Source organism: Phyllostomus discolor, chromosome 2, assembly GCF_004126475.2.
Source record: "Phyllostomus discolor isolate MPI-MPIP mPhyDis1 chromosome 2, mPhyDis1.pri.v3, whole genome shotgun sequence".
Classification (NCBI taxonomy): domain Eukaryota; kingdom Metazoa; phylum Chordata; class Mammalia; order Chiroptera; family Phyllostomidae; genus Phyllostomus; species Phyllostomus discolor.
The window spans coordinates 212,137,218-212,158,113 of NC_040904.2; the positions used below are offsets into that span (position 1 = coordinate 212,137,218).

The 20,896-nt window shown below is 38.0% G+C and overlaps 1 protein-coding gene across 1 annotated transcript in view; it reads left to right on the forward strand.

Annotated features, from left to right (window-relative positions):
* Positions 1 to 20,896, forward strand: part of EP300 (E1A binding protein p300) — a 69,762-nt gene that overhangs the window by 13,077 nt on the left and 35,789 nt on the right. Inside the window, exons 2-9 of the mRNA XM_028532020.2 lie at positions 2,276 to 2,892; positions 12,147 to 12,323; positions 13,371 to 13,632; positions 14,272 to 14,385; positions 15,561 to 15,806; positions 18,059 to 18,152; positions 18,716 to 18,853; positions 20,267 to 20,384. Coding sequence (XP_028387821.1) covers positions 2,276 to 2,892; positions 12,147 to 12,323; positions 13,371 to 13,632; positions 14,272 to 14,385; positions 15,561 to 15,806; positions 18,059 to 18,152; positions 18,716 to 18,853; positions 20,267 to 20,384 — 1,766 coding nt within the window. The remainder of the gene's footprint in view (positions 1 to 2,275; positions 2,893 to 12,146; positions 12,324 to 13,370; positions 13,633 to 14,271; positions 14,386 to 15,560; positions 15,807 to 18,058; positions 18,153 to 18,715; positions 18,854 to 20,266; positions 20,385 to 20,896) is intronic.

A 20,896-nucleotide genomic window follows, 5' to 3' on the forward strand; every position in this document is an offset into this window, starting at 1 on the left:
TTACCTTAACCTTCCCAGAAATTTATTACTCTATTCAAAGTACCAACTTTTGGTTTGTTCATACCCTCTCTGTTGTATCTGATTTTTCTCTTTTGTTGATAACTACTTGCTTCCTAATATAATTCTAGCATAATAACTTGGATACTTATAATTTTTAGCTTTGAGTTTTGAAATGTATTTTATTATTACTCAGGTTTTTTTGTAATTTCCTGTTTGATTTGTCATTTTTTAAAATGTATGTTTTTTAAATTTCTAAATTTTTATTTTTCCCTAAAATAAGTAAAAATATGCAACAGTAAAAAAAATATTTTTTTTCCATATATCAGGGGAGAAGTAAAATGTGAAGTCTCTCTTAAAGTATGTATGATCCCAGTTTTGTGAGTTACATAAATAGAAATGATTAAGGAAATAGCACTGGCTGGTGTGGCTCAGTGGATTGAGCGCTGGACTGTAAAGCAAAGGGTCGCTAGTTCAATTCCCAGTCAGGGCACATGCCTTGGTTGCAGGCCAGGTCCCTGGTGGGGAGTGTGGGAGAGGCAACCACACATTGATGTTTCTCTCCTTCCCTTCTACTTTGTCTAAAAATAAATAAAATCTTTAAAAAAATAGAAATTACCAAGGAAATACATCAGTATATTAAATAATTTTCTTTGAATAATGATGTTAGGTTTTATTTGAGACTATATTCCAAATGCATAAGACACGTTTTTTGTTTGTTTGTTTTCTTTTTTTTTATTTTAATCATTGTTCAAGTACAGTTTTCTCCCTTTTACTCCCATTCCAGCCCATGTTTGTTTGTTTTTTTAATGATGGATAGGTACATACGATTTTTCAAAAGGAAGGAAAATAATTCTGTAAGTCTGGACTCTAAATCCTGTCCTGAGATCCTGAGATACAATTTGGTTCAATTAAGATATGACCAGAATACTTAACTGTGTTGGGCATTAGGCAAGGAATTGGTTTATACAGGATAAGATGTGCATTTTCCGAAGAGCTTCAGTTTGGGTGAATTGGGGTGTGATGGGAGGGGTGGGAGAGGTGGCAGCCAGGAGGGAAGAGAAAGAGACACTCATAATTTGAGTGCTGTGACAGAATTCTATAAGAAGAGTAAGGGCACATAAAGGACGAGTTGTACTTAAAAACCAAGATTAATTGGACCAGATAGATCATTTAAAGTGGTATCTTGTCTTCAAGGGATGAACTGTATTTAACAGGAAAATTAGTTGTAGATTCAAGTATATTTAATTATTAAATACCTAGTAATGTCTTTTTAATGTGAAAACTACTTGGAGAATTAAGAGGGAAGAAAACTCAAGTATCTAATGTATATAATGAGTTAAGACTGTCAACAGGTCAACCAGTAACAACTTTGCCCTTCCAAAGGACATTTGGTGGTACTGAAGGCATTCTTGGTTGTCACAAATGAGTTATGGGTAATAATGGCATTGAGAGAAGACATCAGGGATCTGCGGAGTATCTTAAGGATACACAGTACAATCCTCCCTTCCCCCACAAAAAAGAATTGTCCAGCCCAAAATGTTTAATAGTAGCAAGATTGAGAAACCCTGGGTTAATCTATAACTTCTTTCTCTTTTTGGCGGGGATGGGACAGGGTAGGGTGGGGGTGGTTTAGCTAGAGGCAGGGTTTTGTATCCTATTTCAGCTAGACTTTGGTTAAGGAAAGTGAATTTGTAGGCTGAGGGTTAGGTGAAAAAGCAAGCTCACTCAACAGATCGAGGACCTACTTTGTGGCAGGCACTGTAATAAGAACTTGGCAAAATAATAGTAGCCCCTTGCTTGATGGAGCTCACACTTGGTGTTCTACAGATGATTTTATATCAGTTGTCTCCGTTGTTAATGATAGTTTAAAATCTTTTGTTCTGAATTGGTTTGTATATTGATAAATTATTTTAACCTCGTCTAAGGAATTCTGGAGTATTATACAACTTAATTGTACATCTTTTTCTCATGACTATCAGGACAAACTTTTGGTGACTCATGGGTGTTATACTAAGATTTAATTCTTTTCCTTGGCATTATTTTAGGTACAGTTCATTAATTGTTTAAAGTTGTTGGCATAACCAAACATTCTTTGATTTTTTTAATGTATAGATATCAAAAAATTTTTAGTGTAACATGAAAAACTGCAATACAAATAGATAGTGTTCCATAGAGTGAGGTATAGAAATGTAATGTTTATCAAGAACAAAATAGAAAGCAGTTTTTAATTTTGGTTTTGTCGAACTTTAACCATTATCTTTCCTCTTGCTTTTAGATTTTGGCTCTCTATTTGACTTGGAGCATGACTTACCAGATGAATTAATCAACTCTTCGGATTTGGGACTAACCAATGGTGGTGATATTAGTCAGCTTCAGACAAGTCTTGGCATAGTACAAGATGCAGCTTCTAAACATAAACAACTGTCCGAATTGCTACGGTCTGGTAGTTCCCCTAACCTAAATATGGGGGTTGGTGGCCCAGGCCAAGGCATGGCCAGCCAGGCCCAACAGAACAGTCCTGGATTAGGTTTGATAAACAGCATGGTCAAAAGCCCAATCCCCAACATGGGAATGGGCACTAGCGGACCAAATCAGGGTCCCACACCATCTGCAACAGGTATGATGAACAGTCCAGTGAATCAACCTGCCATGGGGATGAACACAGGGATGAATGCTGGCATGAATCCTGGAATGTTGACTGCAGGCAATGGACAGGGGATGATGCCTAATCAAGTCATGAACGGTTCAATTGGAGCAGGCCGAGGGCGACCTAATATGCAGTATCCAAACCCAGGCATGGGAAATGCTGGCAACTTAATGTCTGAGCCGCTGCAACAGGGCTCTCCCCAAATGGGAGGACAGGCGGGATTGAGAGGCCCCCAGCCTCTTAAGGTAAGTGTGATTTTGATATGTGTACTGTTGGTATATGTTGGAGTGTTCCATTGTTACAGGGAGGGCTGATGTCAGCTGTTCGTATTGAATATCCTTATACTGTGTAGCGTTATCCACATATTTTATGCCAAGGATTGGCTGTATTGTCACAGATTTTTTTGAAGCTCTTACATTAAATTCAAGTAAAACATTTTACACAACTCAGTAGTGTTGTGTGTATACCTTCACAGTTTGTTCCAGATGATTGTCAGCTAATTCCTGTTCTCTCTGGCACAATATTAGAAAATTTCCATATTACTTATAAGGCCACTTTAGCCTTCCAATAAAGTACTGTTTCGAACCCTGGCTGGTGTGGCTCAGTGGATTGAGTGCCAGCCTGTGAACGAAAAGGTTTCTGGTTTGATTCCCTGTCAGAGCACGTGCCTGGGTTGCAGGCCAGGTCCCAGGGAGGGGTACACATGAGAGTCAACCACACATGGATGTTTCTCTCCCTGTCTTTTCTCCCTCCCTTCCCCTCTCTCCAATAAATAAATAAATACATACATACATACTTTTTTAAAAATACAGCTTTGAGATAGCTGGCATTATACTCTCTTCAGATAGACTGTATTTGTCAGCACTGCTTTGAATGGCCCTGGTTTTTAACAGGTGCCTATTTATTACAAGGTTTTTAAAATGTTTTTTCTTATTAGTTGATGGAAATAAAGGTGCATTGCTGTATTTTGCTGTGTATAACTCACACCTCACCTGCATTTTTGGCCTAAACTTTTGTGGGGGGGTCCTTTGTTTTACTAATTTAACTTTTCGTTTATATTTAGAAACTTGTGTTGTTTTGGTATTATAGAGGAATTTTAGCATTTATTTTTGAACATACAGGTATCGTTAACTTCTATCTAGAGTTATACTTTTAACACATTAGCATAAGTAAAAGAATTTAAAACATTTATATAGATATGGAATTAGTACTATCAATATATAATGTGCATCCTTATTTTTCCCTCAAAAATTTGGGGGGGAAGTGCACATTATATACGGCAAAATACAGTAGCTTACTGTGAAACCTAAGTTAACATTCCAGGTGTTCCAAGGCCTGCTTTCTTAAGTTTCATTAATTAGAAGATGCTAAGTATATTTTTAAACACATTTTTGATGCTCATTCTGTCATATTTTTCCTATATATTCCTGTTTTTTAAAATGATATCACACTATAGATGCCACTGCTTGTCATGTACTTAGTAAATATTTATCAAATGAAAGAAATGGCTTTGCTTGAAAGGTGTTATTTGAGATGGGTAAGATTTTTACATGTTGTCAGAAGCAGGTTTTCTCCTTAAGAGGAATAATCGGAGCAGGTATTAAAACTTCTTTGTTCCTGAGAACCATAATGGTAAGAGATCAAGGATGAAATTAATAGATAGGCACGAATCAGGAGTGTGGGGACTAGGATCACATGTGGATGTATGGAAGCCCTTAAACGTTTCTGTACTACACAGTAAAGGAGTGTTGGCGTTGAACTTGGGAAAGGTCCTATTTGGCATCTTACCTATGCTGTACGTTCTCCCTTTCTGGCACTTTTATATTGCTGTGTTAATGTGGTTTGCTTAAACTATTTGGAGTGAAAACCAAAAAATGAGGTAAAATACTTACTAGGCACCTCTTTTAGTTCTTAGGAACTTAGTTGTAAAAAGTCCCTGCCCTCCTGATGTTTACATTCACTGGGGGAAAGAGGGATGACAGACAGTAGATCTTCACTGACTGATCAGATATTTATCGAGTCTTAACTTGGGCGCTGAAGATAGGGCAGTGAATAAACATAATTCCTGGATTTACTCTCTCGTGTTCACATAAGATGTAAATTTATAGTATTCCAGGTAGGTGCTATGGAAAAATAATAATAAAGTAAGGCTGAGGCTCACTGGGAAAATGCCTGATCTGAGTCACAGATTTCTTGCACCAACAGTGTTTGGAACTGGATGTATACAGTGAACAAAACAGACAGAATTCCTTGTCCCAAAGAGCTTTATTTTCACAGAAAGGGGGTATTTAAGTATAAAACTTTTTTTTAAAGATTTTGTTCATTTATTTTTAGAGAGAAGGGAAGGGAGAAAGAGGAGAGAAACATCAGTTGCCTCTCATGTGCCCCCTATTGGGTGCCTTGCCTGCAACCCAGGCGTGTGTCCTGACTGGGAATCAAATCAGTGATCCTTGGGTTCTCAGGCCCAAGTTAAATCCATTGAGCTACACCACACCAACCAGGGCAGTATAAAACTTTATTATTAAAATATTTGCTTGTTTTAAATGAGTGCACAGATTTCAAACCATCCTACCTGGGTTAGATTCTGGGCTCTACCACAATCCTCCTCCTCTGTAGCTGCATTTCGCAAAGCTTGTTGGTTAAATCATTTCACAAGAAATTGTATCTGGCTCCTAAGAAATGCTGGTGACAAAAGAAATAAATTTTGAAAAAAAGATTTTGAATAGCTGTCCTTTATGTATGAAAGAAGAAATTAAATTAATTAATAAAAGTATCATAACGAATGGAGCACCACTGCCTGGGTTGACAGTGGACTCAGCCACTGATACGGTAGCTGTATTACATTGGGCAAGTTGCTTGCTGTGTCTCTGTTTTCCCATCTGTGGAATGCAGATAGTAAAGAGTAGGTGTAACCTACCTCATAGAATTGTTGGGAGAACTAAGTGAGTTAAGCTAATTTCTTTATGAGTGGCATATGGTGAGCACTTACTAGTGTAGTGGTAGTAGTAGCAGCAAGTGCTTAGTGTTATTGTGGTTCCCATTTTGTGATGATGTTAAAACATTTTTATGGTGCAGGAGAGAAATAAAAACTGTATCATCTGGCTATGCTACAGTCTTTAGAGTCCTGGTGGCTGCGGATAAACCAGTGCACTCCGTGAACAGCAGCTGACTGACGGATGTGGGGATGCTACTAGTAGAGGGTTCACTGTGTTCACATTGTAAATTTGAAGGAAGATTTACTTTCTTTGGAACTAAGGACTTTTTATTCAAGAAATGTTCATTAATATTCTGGAGATTTTTAGTTTTTTTGTAGAAATCAATACAAAATAAATCTGAAATAGCTTATGGTTAAGATGACAAGATTCAAACTATTACTAAATGACAGTATCAGGCAGTATAATTGTACCTAAATTAATGTTTGTCTCCAAATACTTAAGGATCTCCTGAGTGGGTATTTAATATATGTTAGGACCATCAATGCCGATAATCAACCCGATGAGTGGAAAGTTTTATTCCCATTATACATGCGAGGAAACAAAGTCAGTGGGGAGGTGTTGAGAACTGTTGTTTTCCAAATTAAAAGTCCAAGTCCTTCATCGCTGTGGCACATAAATCATGTATTGATAAAACCTACACAGCTGAAGACAAACACAAGGTGTTTAGGGGTGCTGCGATCACCTGACTGACTTAGGACCTTATGCGTGATCATTGCTAGGCTGGGGCCCATAAAAGCAGGATCTGTGCGTTTTCTAAAATTTTGCCCTAAGTGTTTCCTGGACCTTTCACAGACATAGTCTTGGAGCATCTTTATTTATTGTTCTGTAGTCCTAGATCTAGGGGGAAAAGAAAACTCCTACCCCCCTTTCCTCTGACTCTAGTTACCTCACAGGCTATGAAGAGGTGTGTGTTACTTGGCACCTGGATGGATTCATACCCAAATTCTATATGCTTTGTGACTGATGAAATTGATGTTAAAAAAAAAAGAAACTGAACTACTTTCAAATGAGTATTGGCCTTAGGAATAATCCCCCTTTTCCTTCCTCTTCTCTTTTTTAAAAAACTTTTATTTTTGCCCTGGCTGGCGTAGCTCAGTGGATTGAGCGAGAGCTGCAAACCAAAGTGTCGCAGGTTCGATTCCCAGTCAGGGCACATGCCTGGGTTGCAGGCCATGACCCCCAGCAACTGCACATTGATGTTTCTCTCTCTCTCTCTGTCTCCCTCCCCTCCCTCTCTAAAAGTAAATAAAAATAAAATCTTTAAAAAAATTTTTTTTTAATTTTTTTTTTAGAAGGGGAAGAGAGGGAGAGAAACATCAGTCGCTTGCCTCTTTCATGTGCCCCAGCTGGGAACTGAACCTGCAACCCTGACATGTGTCTTGACCATGAATCAAACTGGTGGCCTTTTGTTGGCAGGCTGGCACTCAATCCATGAGCCACACCAGCCAGGGAGGCTGCTGCTGCTACTTGTTGTTGTTCTTCTTCTTGTTCTTTTTCTTTTTCTTCTCTCTCTCTCTCTCTCTCTCTCTCTATTGTTGCTCAAGTACAGTTATTCATTTCCTCTTTTAAAAAATGTTGAGGGGGTAGGAGCTAATATTAGTTTTTGAGCTCTTTTAAAATTAACATAAGTTTTTGATGGTCTTTGGCAGTGATGTTAAAGAGCACTTAACCTGTAAAGTTTTAAAGCAAGAGCAATGGTTGGTGTATTGCATTTGTTTTAGAACTTGGGTGTCCTTGGATAGGCAAGGAGTGAAGCAGATAGGAGGGCCAGTTAGAGAGGGGTATGAAGTGTAAGACAGGGAGGAAGGATCCATATTGAAAGAGAGAAAGAGGGGGCATACTCTTCTGGGTTTTAAATAGGAGGGTCTTTGGGCCAAATTTACAATCAATGGATGTGGGTTTAGGTGTGCAGTATCAATTTATGAGGAACTGTCCCTCCTGAGGTGATGAGGCTGCCTAAACTAAAGCAGTGGTATAGGAATAATGGGAATGGGTCTGAAAAATGATGTTTAGGGTTTGGCATAGGTTCTGAGAGATTAGTGTTCCTTGTTTATCAGCATACCCCTAGTGCTTAACATAGTACCTAGTATTTAAATTAGATACGTAATGTAGGCATTTATTGAATCTGGTAGGTAGTAGGAAATGTCTGAATGTAATTTAATTTTGTTTTTATTGTTTGGTAAATCTTGGAGTTGCACGTATTGTGTTACTGTTTGTATTACTGTAGTGCCTACAAGTCTTACTAAAGGATTTTTGTCTCACCCTGGCTGGTGTGGCTCAGTGGATTGCCTGCCTGCCTGCCTGCCTGCCTGCCTGCGTGCAAACCAAAAGTTTCCCAATCAGGGCACATGCCTGGTTTGCGGGCCAGGGTCCCCAGTAGGGGGCGTGCAAGAGGCAACCATACATTGATGTTTCTCTCCCTCTTTCTCCCTCCCTTCACCTCTCTAAAAATAAATAAAATCTTTAAAAAGAACAAGGATTTTTTTCTCTATTAAATGTTTCTAAACTGTTAAATTCTTTATATTTTGGGCACTCCTTTTTGTCAGTGGTTGTTACTATCATGTATTTTTATGTTCCTTTGTTCCCCCAGTTTTTGCTTTTACTATATTGGAAACTTAGAAATAACCTGTAGAGCCAGATTTATTTTTAAAAGAAAGAAAAAATAATTCACTGTAGGTCTTCTTTGTTTCAGCTGCCTAGAACTGTAGGTGGCACCCTGGTCCTTTGCCTTATCAGTTTAGGTGGTTATCTGTTTTGTTGTGGTCCAGGTAGGTGGTGGGTAGTTGGACAACTGGATCATGTTATCTACAGAGAAGAGAACAAGATCAAATGATTACAGTACGGCAGAAATAAAATACAGCATATTCCCTTATTGTATTTGTGAGGGAGTGGTAGGGATTGGGGAGTTTAATTTCTAACACTGGCAGCTGAACTTTGAGGGACACAGTAAAACCAAACCCTGAGTCAGTTGGTCCGAGTGATGAGAAATGTCAAGAATGAATACTGCCAACGGATAAGCAGTTATTGCAGTCCATTTGAGGCCAGTCTGCTAGAGAGTGAACTTGGTAATGTGTTGTGATCGAGGGAGCAATGTCAGGAACTGATTGAAACTCAGTTGGCATAGATAGGCAGTGCATTGACTTTGGGAACAAATGTTGAAGGACCAGATTCTCTTGGGATATACTATTTGAATAAAGACATAATGCTCATTAACAAGAGACATTAAGACAGGTTATAAATCTCAGCAATTTATTTATGTTCATAATGGACTCTTGAAATCATAACTTACTGTCTGTTGATCTTTTATGGCCTGTCATGCAGGTTCTCTGATAGAATGGCTTTCATTTTCTGTCTATCACGAATTTCCATGCTAATAAGAAACAGCGAAATATAACTCCCCCAGGTGTAAGAGTGCATATTGTTAGAAGTATGTTAATATAAATATTTGTATTTTAAAGGCACACATAGCAGCAGCACTTGCAGCCAGCCACATTCAAAACTACTAAAAGAAATGTGAACTTGCCCTGGCAGGTGTAGCTCAGTGGATTGAGTGCCAACCTTCAAACCAAAAGGTTGCTTGTTCAGTTCGCAGTCAGGGCACATGCCTGGGTTGTGGGCTGGGTCCCCAGTGGGGGACATATTAGAGGCGACCAAACACTGATGATTCTCTCCCTCTCTCCTTCCCTTCTCCACTCTCTAAAAACAAATAAAATCTTTTTTGAAGTGAACTTGCATAGGAGGCCGTTTCTACATTTGATTGTCCCTACAATCTTACTAGCCAGATATACTTAGGAAATTCTGATTATTGGAGGCTGAATGAGTAAGTTTTTTACTCTCTATGCTTTTCATTTAGACTGCCCAATTCTTTTACGCTTTCACCCAAACCATGCCACTTCCCTCAGTCTCATTTCCTTTCATGGTTAGAGCACTTGGCAAGTTACTTTAACTCCTAGTCTCCAGCGCCATCTGGAAAATGTGAATGTACTTTAATTTTTTTTCTTTATTAATTTGCCTTTTTCTGTATAGGCAAACCTTTGAACTGATAAAGACGTCATATTCATATAAATTTGCAAGATAAAGATTACATATGATTTAAAGAATTGAATTTTATTTATAGAGGTTCATGCAGTTTATTTTATGACTTATAATTTCTGTTTTCCTGAGTTAACAAGCTCTTGTCAATCAGGTTTAGGGTGATGGGTGCTACAAAGATAAATTAGGTAAGGTTCTTTCCCTTTTTGTGTGTGGTCTGGGAATAAAAGCAAGTGTCTTAACAGATTATTTCATTACCTAAATTGTATTATAAATAAAGGCATGAACATTTGTATCAGGGTAGAAAGAGAGCTCTTGAGCTGTTTAGGACAATAAACAGATGCTTCACACAGGTGGTAACTTCTGAAATGTATTTTAAAGGATGAGTAGACTCTGTAGCTGCTTCTGAGTTGTACTTGTACCAACTGAATAAGAAACAAAAAAAAGTGAAAATTGGACTTCCTCTTTGTGAACTTGACTATTTTATTTCCTCTTTAAAATATTTTTTTTAAGATTTTATTTATTTTTTTAATTTTTTTAGAGAGGGAAGGGGGGGAGACAGACAGACAGACAGACAGACATCAATGTGCGGTTGCTGGGGGTTATGGCCTGCAACCCAGGAATGTACCCTGGCTGGGAATCGAACCTGGGACACTTTGGTTCCCAGCCCGCACTGAATCCACTGAGCTACACCAGCCAGGGCTTAAAATTTTTTATTGTGTTGTTTTTGGGTTTTTTTGTTCGTTTGTTTTTGAGAGAAAGAAGGACAAAGAAACATCAGTTTGATATTCCACTGATTTACATATGCATAGGTTGATTCTTGCATGTGCCTTCACTGAGGATTGAACCCCCAAACTTGTTACAATGCTCTCACCAACTGAGCTACCCGGCCAGGACTTATTTTCTTTATAGGTTAGCATTCAGGAGTCAGAAAAGGAAGATAAACCACTGTCTAGTTTTAGCAAAAAGGAAAAGCTTAAGGCAAATATTGGGGATTAAGAAGTATGATGCTCTCAGATTTACAAGTTTTATTGGGTATGGGAAATTGGGTACCATGGAGAAGTAAGTAGTCAGGCCTCATGCACACCATGAAACTCTGGTACACTGTGTTTTTTTCCCTTGAATTGAGTAAATGAGGACAGAAGACAAGAAAACATGTTGGACAGTCTACATAGGCTGCAGTGAGGGGCTTGGAATTAAGACAGTGACAGTGGCCATGGATACATGGGAAGGATTTGGAGTTAGGTGTGTAGAGGTAGAATTTGAAGGACCCTTTGATAAAATTAGATCTAATTGTGAAGGATTAAAATCTTGTATGACTCCTTTTAATTGGGTAATTGCTGTAGTGTCTTTAGTTTCTATTCAGTGCTTGCTGTGTGTTTCTGGTAGACAATGATGGACTTACAGTGGGATCTTATATGGAAGAACAGAACTGTAAGTTGTTTGCATCATTGTTATCACCAAAACATTTGGCTCTTAAATAACTAATACTGTTTCAATTAATCATTGTACAGTATGATGGCTCCAGGTGGACTTACATGCACACTGCGGGGAGGGGGCTTCTTTTTCAAGTACATAGGGGTTGCAAAGAAAGTCAAATTTAAGAGCCAACCAGGTAATTTCATAATACAGAAGCTAGGTTTAAGAGAGGAAGAAATGGTGAGGATTCTGAAGTCTACATGCTCTGTAAGGGATTCAGATTCAGAAAAATTTTAAATCATGGTGCCACCGTATAACTAAATAAAAAAGGATATATCCGCCCTGACTGGTATGGCTCAGTGGATTGAGTGCTGGCCTGTGAACTACAAGGTTGCCGGTTCAATTCCCTGTCAGGGCAGGTCCAACAACATGCCTGGGTTGTGGACCAGGTCCCCAGTTGGGGGCATGCAAGAGGAAATCAACTGATGTTTCTCTCACACATTGATGTTTCACTCACTCTCTTTCTCCTTCCCTTCCCCTATCTCTGAAAATAAACAAAATCTTTAAAAAGATGATACCCTCAATCTACCAGTTTCTACCTTTTATATAAATGAAATGCTTGGAATAAGCATTCAGATGCTTTGACGCATCAAACTCTTCATATATTTAAGGATTAAATTAGTTAACTTAGTTGAATTCATTAAGCCACATAGTTTGTACATTAAATGAAAGAGCATTTAATGCACTAAAAGTGGAGGTGGATGGCAAACCTTGCTTATTTAGCAGGTACAGCTAAATGAAGATGCTTATAAGTTTTTCCAGAGCCCATTTATATCAAATATTTACAGAAAATAGCTCTGTAAATTTGCTGTACTGGAGGTCCATAAATCTTAATCTTAAACATGTATTTTCATGAGCACACTCTACAGTCTTCATATATACAGAGGATTTCATTTAAAATTTTCCTTATAATTTAAGAAGTGGAAAAGGAATAATAATGTTCTGTTAATATGACGAATAAGGTGTAAGTATTTTCTGTTTCTTATTCTTAGATGGGAATGATGAACAACCCTAATCCTTATGGTTCACCATACACTCAGAATTCTGGACAACAGATTGGAGCCAGTGGCCTTGGTCTCCAGATTCCGACAAAGTCTGTTCTACCAAATAGCTTATCTCCATTTGCAATGGACAAAAAGGCAGTTCCTGGTGGAGGAATGCCCAGCATGGTGGGTAGTAATCTGTCTGCAGTTTTGTCTTCAAATTGGCATTTTAACAAACTTCCATTCTTTCTACTTTATACACTACAATGTAATGGATGACCCCTGTGATTAAGGAGGCTGATACCTTCCTTCCAGTTCATGAGATATTTTGTCACCTGTGATATTGATCAGTAAGAGTGTTGGTCCAAATAGAAGCAAATGGGGTTGCTACAAGGAGAGTTTTGGGGGTCTGCTATAGTATGCAGCTTCTGCCTCTGAGCATATCTGTAGGATAGGAAAGTGGAACCTTTTTCCAGTTCCCGATGAACGTAACTACTGATTTGAATCTGATGCTGCTGCACGGAAGGAACTTCTCTCTCAAAGTTACACATTGTTTTAAACAGCAATTTTTGTTGTGGAAAAAATCTCCAGCATTTCTAAACTTTGCTATTTTTCTAACTATTTCTAGTTGTAAAAAATTGTCCTATAGGAATATTAGTTCTCTTTGAGATGTCTTAGTTTTTTGCTTTGTGTCATGTATTTATTGAATACTTATATTAGCTACTCTAGGAAGTGAGACAATGGATATAAAAAGATGAATAAAACATGGCATCTCTGTCCCCAGAAATGTTTACTATTTTATTGGAAAAACGGAACTTCTTCCAGAGTTTCTAAAAGCTAATTTTCACCCGTCTAAAAGATCCTGTTTCCCAAGAAGCTCCTTTGTTCTTCAGAACCTTTCTTCGACATGTTCTTTACTACAGATTCTTTGCTTTTCCCTGCCCCCACTGGAATTTTACCATGTCCTTCTCTTTTCTTTTGTTCTTTCTGTATTATACATTTTTCTATTGTATCTTTGATAATGTAAGTACTTTTTTTCTTATTACATTGTATTTCTCAATGGTAGGAGTATCATTTATTTATTTGGGAGTCTCCTGTGTCAAAAATGGAGTCTGGCTTGTAAGAGACTGTCTTTAAAGGTTTTAATGGAAACTGTCTAGGTTCATATTGATTAAAGAGTTAGAAGATTGTGACACCTAACATTATGTGTATCTTGATTGTTTTCCCCCTCAGGGCCAACAGCAGGCCCCTCAGGTCCAGCAGTCAGGCCTTGTGACTCCAGTGGCCCAAGGGATGGGTTCTGGAGCCCACACCGCTGATCCAGAGAAGCGCAAACTCATCCAGCAGCAGCTTGTCCTCCTCCTGCACGCGCACAAGTGCCAGCGCCGGGAGCAGGCTAACGGTGAAGTGCGGCAGTGCAACCTTCCCCACTGTCGCACAATGAAGAACGTCCTAAATCATATGACACACTGCCAGTCAGGCAAGTCCTGCCAAGGTGAGTGAGCTCAAAGGGTTTGTGTGCTCAGCAATTAATATTTATATCAGAGAGGAGAGAAAATATGATCAACTCTGTTTAACACTCCTTTACTAATAATGTCTTCCTCTGTAGTGTAGGATGTTCTTTTGAGTATCATTTTGTGTGTGACTGGTTGGGGATATGGTAAGAAAAGAAAGTTTTAAAGCACTTCCTTTTTGTGATGATCCTCACCAAGTTTGATTTGCCCCAGCATAGCATACTTTAAATATTACTGAATGTTTGCTAATTATCATGTAGTCCAATACTGAGACAGTATTACCTGACTTAATACTGTTCATGTATTTGTGGAGTTGTTAAAAATCTGTTTTTATGGAATAAAGTAAACTGCACAGCTTGGTGGTGAAAATGTGGGCTCTGGAGCCAGACTGCTTGAGTTTGAATCCCACCTTGGGTACTATACAACTTTGTGCAAATTACTACCTTTTTACCTGTTTTCTCAACTATAAAACACGAGTACCAATAGCTACCCTGTAGTGCTGTTACAAAGATGAAATGTTAACATCTCTAGCACTTGTTATGTGATCAGTAAGTTAGCTGAGATTAATTTAAAAATGTAACTTGATTTGGAGGCGAAAAAGTAATTTTTTTTCTTTTTAGTGGCACACTGTGCATCTTCTCGACAAATCATTTCACACTGGAAGAACTGTACAAGGCATGATTGTCCTGTGTGTCTCCCCCTTAAAAATGCTGGGGATAAGAGAAATCAACAGTGTAAGTGATTAAGTCTTTTTTAAATGATTTTTAAATTTGATTTTCAGGAGAGACAGACAGTTGCATCTATTTGTTGTTTCACTCATTTATGCACTCATTGGTTGATTGTGGTATGTGCCCTGACAGGGGACTGAACTACAACCTTAGCGTATGGAGACAATGGTCTAACCAACTGAGTTGCTTGGCCAGGGCAGTGATTAAATCTTTTGAAGCTTTTATAGCTAAAGGAGTCTTAGATTCTACCCAGTGCAAGTTGGTGGGATTTAAAGAACTTGATTTTGTGAAGTTCCTGTAACTGCCCAGTTATCACTTCTCATTAATTTCATATTAATGAGGTTAGAATTAAACTGCTTATTACCTAAAATAACATGCAGAAACTTAATCATTCTTTACAAAATGATAGATGAATTGAAGCTCCATTTTTCAATTCGTGAAAACTTAAAGATCATTGCTTTAACATTGAACAAGCTGTTACTCTATACCTGTGAACTAAATATTTAGATAACTCAAAATTATTTGAAGAGAGAAAAATGGCCATTATTTTTAGAAGTCTGAAATGACGAGAAGCTTTTCTTAGAGAAAAGCCAAGTAAAAAGTAGGAAGATTTAAGTGCAGCTAGCCCATCTCTGCTCTAGAAACTATACATTAAGCACTTGGGATTGAAAGTTAAATTTGGAAATACGTATACAGCATGTGGAAAAGCATTTTAACTTGATAAATAATGAAGTCATACATAGCCCAGTAGAAAATTGAGACTAGGAACAGACAATTCATTAGAGGGAAGAAATGCCCAAAAGTTCACTGTTAAAGTAAGAAGTGAAGTACCATCTCTCCCTGCATACTGGCAGAAATAATGCTACCTAGTGTTGGCACCGGTATGGCTCTGAGGCACTAATACACTGTTGCTAAGGAAATTGATTTAGCTCGTAGAAAGGCTTTTGGGTATTTTAGATCAAAAGACTTTCCATGGCAGTGATTCCCTTTCACCATTCAGTTTTGTATCTAGAAATTTATTTCAGGGAAATAATGGGGGAAAAGATGTGTGTATGGAGATGTCTCACAAAACGGTAATTTTTGTGGTTTTTAAAATTCATTTAAATGTGTTGGTCTTTTTTTTTTTTTTTTTTTTTTAACCATCTTTTATGTTGTAATACCGTTTCTTTTGTCTTCTGTAGCAATTCTGACTGGAACACCAGTTGGACTTGGAAACACTAGCTCTCTAGGAGTTGGTCAGCAGTCTACACCCAGCTTAAGCACTGTTAGTCAGATTGACCCCAGCTCTATAGAAAGAGCCTACGCAGCCCTCGGACTGCCCTATCAAGTAAATCAGATGCCAACACAGCCCCAGGTACAAGCAAAGAACCAGCAGAATCAGCAGTCCGGGCAGTCTCCCCAAGGCATGCGGTCTATGAGCAACATTAGTAAGTTTGTGTTTTCCTAGTGACCGATGTGATATTGGTTGTGTTTGTAAATGCCATATAAAACACAGGATTGTCTGCTTAGATTATTTTAGTCTCTGTGCATGTATACCTATCTTTGTCTCCCCCCTTTAATTTTTTTTGTTACATGATTAATTTCTGGAGTAATTTTTAAAAGATTGTAGTCCCCTTGGAATCCATATACCAGAAGCAACTGCTACTGGCTTATATCCTTTTAAATCCTTTTATACATATGTGACTTTAATTTCTAGAAGTGGGGTCCCATGTTTTCTTATTTCCCCCCCTCCCATGTGTTATTCTGTAACAGACTATTTCTCTTTTTTTAGTTTATTTATTGCTTTTTGGGGGGGGGAGACATCGATTTGTTGTTCTGTTTATTTATGCAGTCATTGAGGGATTCTTGTGTGTGCCCTGACTGGGGGTGCAACCCACAACCTTGGCGTATCAGGACAACACCCTGACCAACTGAGCTGCCTGGCCAGGGCTATAACAGACTGTTTCTTTAGCATAATAGGGCCATATGTCACTTTCCATACTCAATATAACCTTTTTAGTTCTAATAGTACTTCATTATATTAAAAAAATGTATAACAGATGTACATTTAGGTTTCCAGTTCTGTTGGTTTGGTTTTGTGTTTTTGTTTTTGTTTGTTTTTACTTTACTATTTTAAGGTTTTATTATTTACTTTTAGAGAAAGGGGAAGAGAGGGAGAGAAACATAGATCGGTTGCCTCTCGTACACCCCTAACTGGGGACCTGGCCCACAACCCAGGCATGTGCCCTCACTGGGAATCAGACTGGCAACCTTGCATTTCTCAGGCTGGCGCTCAGTCCACTGAACCACACCATCCAGGGCTTTTTTGCTATTTTAAACTGTACAAAGAAATTATGTTTTGGCTTGAAGTATTCTTTAGGTTTGAAGTGTATATTAAGGAGTGTGGATGTTGTTAGTATAGATTTCCACATGCAGCATATCTGGCAGCAGAAATAGTGTGTACCTTTTGAAACAGTTTATTGGGTGCACTTGTTTGCCTAACCTTCCTGTGATGTGACTGAGAGGGAAGAGACCGGTGAAACAATGTTGCAATAGCCTAATTGGGGGTGTATTTATTTTTTCTCTAAGTCTGTGGTAAAGTAAAGGAGCCTTGTTCTATGATACCACTCTTCTGTTAGGCAATTGAACATTCAGTCCCTTTTGTTTAAATAGTTAGATAACACTTACTGATGGTAAGTCCATGGCTTTTTATATTTTTAATGCTGTGACTTTTATTCTAAAATTGATCATGGTGATGAAGTTCTTTAACTAGAAAATAGTCTGATTCTGAATAATCCACCATACTTTTTTCCTGTGAAATCTGATTTTCATCCTTCTATTAATGTTTGCAGTAGGCTTTAGTTACTGTCCATTATTGTTTGATTGTAAGTTAGGAAACAAAATTGGTCACACTATTCCAGAAATGTAATGTTCTTGTTTTAACTTAAGTGTACACTATTCATGACACGTGGTACTAAGTTGTTAAATAACTATTGTATTAGGAGTTTTTTAAAAATGGCCCTGGCTGGTGTGGCTCAGTGGAGTGAGTGCCAGCCTCAGAATCAAAAGGTTGCTGGACTTCATCCCTCTCTCCCCAACCCCCCCCCCTTTTTTTTAAGATTTTATTTATTTATTTTAGATAGAAAGGGAGGGAGAAAGAGGGAGAGAAACATCATTGTGTGGTTGCCTCTGGTGCGACCCCCACTGGGGCCTGACCTCGTCTAAAACCCTGGCATGTGTCCTGACTGAATATCGAATTGAACTGGCAACCCTTTGGTTTGCAGACTGGCGCTCAAATCCAGAGTCATCCTAGCCAGGGTTCCCCCTTCTTTTATATCTTGGGGTTTTGTTTTCCTTTTAACAAGATGGCTTTTTTTCCCCTTTCCCTTCCCGTGTTATGAGAGTACATCTTTCTTGAATTTTAGGTTATACTTCTAATAATTATATATGCTGCTAGTATCTTTTCCCCTGATTTGTCATTTGTCTCTTGACTTTGTTTATGTTGATTATTTATTTCTCAAATTTCTAAATATCCTTATGGCTTCTGAGCTTGGGATCTTGAAAGGGTAAAAATTTCTTGTGATATTTTCTTCTAGTACTTCTATAGCTTTTCGTTCATTCTTTTTTCCCTTTTTATGTTTTTTTGTTTTTTGTGTGTGTGTTGGTTTTATAATATTCTATCTTTTTTGTTTTGACCTAGATGCTAGTCCTATGGGAGTAAATGGAGGTGTAGGGGTTCAAACGTCGAACCTTCTTCCTGACTCAATGTTGCATTCAGCCATAAATTCTCAAAAGTAAGTTTTATTTTGGTTTGTGCTCTGTGTTGTCTTTTCAAACACTTGTTAAAATTTCTTCAGTGTTTTTTTTTTTTTAATTTTGAGATACCTTTGATGTATAAATATAAATACAATGTTTGCATCCATACTTTGAGGCTTTCTATAACCTATTCGATTCGAAATCATATCAGTTATTTGGGGTAACCTACACCTTCCCATATGCAGTAGGAAGTTGTAAGTATGTAGCTACTTAAACAGTGAGTTTGTTCTCTGCTGGTGTTAAGAATTAGTCTATTGCCCAGTGGCTTTCCTGGGATAAGCTGTGTCAAAGTGACAGCATCGTCGCATAACAGACTTAGCCTGCTAAAAACTCACATCGTCTTCCTCCACACAATGAAGTGTTGTGGATTGACACGTTCCCTCACAGAAGCAAATACATGTTTTCTCCCATAGTCTTTATTTAGCAAATAGACTTGTCACAGTGTATTGGACCCATTGTGGTCATTACTTTCAACTCAACTTAAATGAAATCTTATCTCTATTCAACTTCAGTAAAACTGTTTCACCACTCCTTTTTATAGCCCGATGATGAGTGAAAATGCCAGTGTGGCCTCCTTGGGTCCTATGCCAACAGCAGCTCAACCATCCAATACTGGAATTCGGAAACAGTGGCATGAAGATATTACTCAGGATCTTCGAAATCATCTTGTTCACAAACTGTAAGATTGTAGGCATGTCTTATCCATAAGGAGTTACTGCATCACCACATTTCTGATCTGCCAGGCACTTAACCACAGGGAATATTACTGATTTTGCTGTTGCCCAGCTGTCGCTGCTAATACACTTCTGCTCCTGTTGCTGCCTTGTTTCCCAGCTCTGCTTCTCAAGTTCTTCACCATCATTTGTTAGGTGTATGATCTGTCCTGCCTAGTGATAGTAGTAAATATATGAGTTAAAAATTACTCATTTTTCTGTCACTGCCTTTAAAAAATTGATGAAGAACTGGGTCTCATCTCATTAGATTATGGCAGTGCAGATTTTTTTCTTTTGTTATTCCTGGTAAGCTTTTATTATGTTGACAAGTTGAATCTGGTGGGATGATCTTCTGATCCTCCAAAAGTGTACATATCAACATTTCATGAAGTAGTTTGCAGTATTTGTTGAGAAGTTGATACATACCAGGCACTCTGCCTCACAAACACTGTCTTGTTAAAGAGCGCTGCTCAGGATAATGAGGGGAAAAGCAAATAGTGGGAAAACCTGATGTGCCCAATATCAGAAAGAAGATAGAGCTTGGACTTCACTGACTACAGAGCTTGCACTTCAAACAGCACACATTTTTAATTCTTGAAGAAAATAATCTTCTTTTTTCCTTCAGTTATTTCATTCATACCATCCATATTTTTAAGTCAGTGAACAGAGATAATTATTTGGGGTTGATCATCCGATGACTTGATGGTAAATATGCTTGTGGATTTTTTTCCCCATCAAGTATTCTCCTAAACTTCCATTTATTCCTTCAAGCACTATACAACTGAAAATGAGATATCCAGCTGATAAAATTAGCAGGTAGAAATCACATTTGTCAGTATTTAGGAACACCTAGTGCCAGGCATTTTGTAGGAAATGGGTAGAGCTTAAAAGACATGTAGCAGAGTGGTCATACATTTTTGCCCCCTCCACTTCAAATTTTTGATCTTGTGAGATCTCGTAATGATGGTTAAATTTTATTTTACTAAGCTGTGAATAAATTTAGAACAGTAGAAGGATCTGAAGGCTGTTACAGGCTTATACTGTAACAGAGGTCAGGTTTCTTCACTTCCTTTATGCAAACTGCACAGTGTAATTTTTTGCTCCAAGTTAGAGTCATAGGGAAAGGCCAGGGAGTATATTTATGGAGTCATTTCTTACATTCTGATCAGGAAAACCTTTTGTTTACTACAAAGAGACAATTTCATTTAGGTCAGCAATATTTGAGCACATTCTACCCCTCATTTTTAAGTTTTATTTAATCTGTACATTGTATAAAATGAGAAAATATTAATTACAAAAAAGTTTAAAGTACTGTACATTTCTGTGATGAGATCAGAAAGCTGATGTGATATAATAGTGATAGTATTCTCTATTCTCAGTGTTCAAGCCATATTTCCTACTCCGGATCCTGCTGCTTTAAAAGACAGACGAATGGAAAACCTAGTTGCATATGCCCGGAAAGTGGAAGGTGACATGTATGAATCTGCAAATAATCGAGTGAGCACCTGTTTTTTTTCCTGCATAAAGTCAGAAATGGACCTGTTCTGGTTGCTTAGTTTATTCCTAAATAAACTAAGTATCTTCTGAAGTACGTGAAGTAGCATGTACTTGAGAAGATACCCTTTAGCTGTCCTGTCTTATTCTCATTGTGCATAGTCAAGATAACAAAGTAACTTTCTTTCTTAAAGTGTATGTTACCAAGAATTTACATTTTTCCTCTTCATAATACACTGCACTCATGGGGCACTTTATCTGGGTTGTCCTTCCGTCAAGTTAGAAAGTGGTTGAGCTGTTTCCAGCTCTGTGCTATTTTCACTAGAACATGGTGAATCAGCTGCAAAGTATTTTCATCTCAAGTAGTACTGCAGTTTCTCCACATCGTTTGAACTTTATTCTCTGAATTGGTACTTTTTGTAGCATAGTCTTTGCGTGTGCTCTAAATTCCTAGCACATATTTTATAAACCTGCTTTGAGAGGTCATGCTTTACTATGTAGATTCATAATAAAGC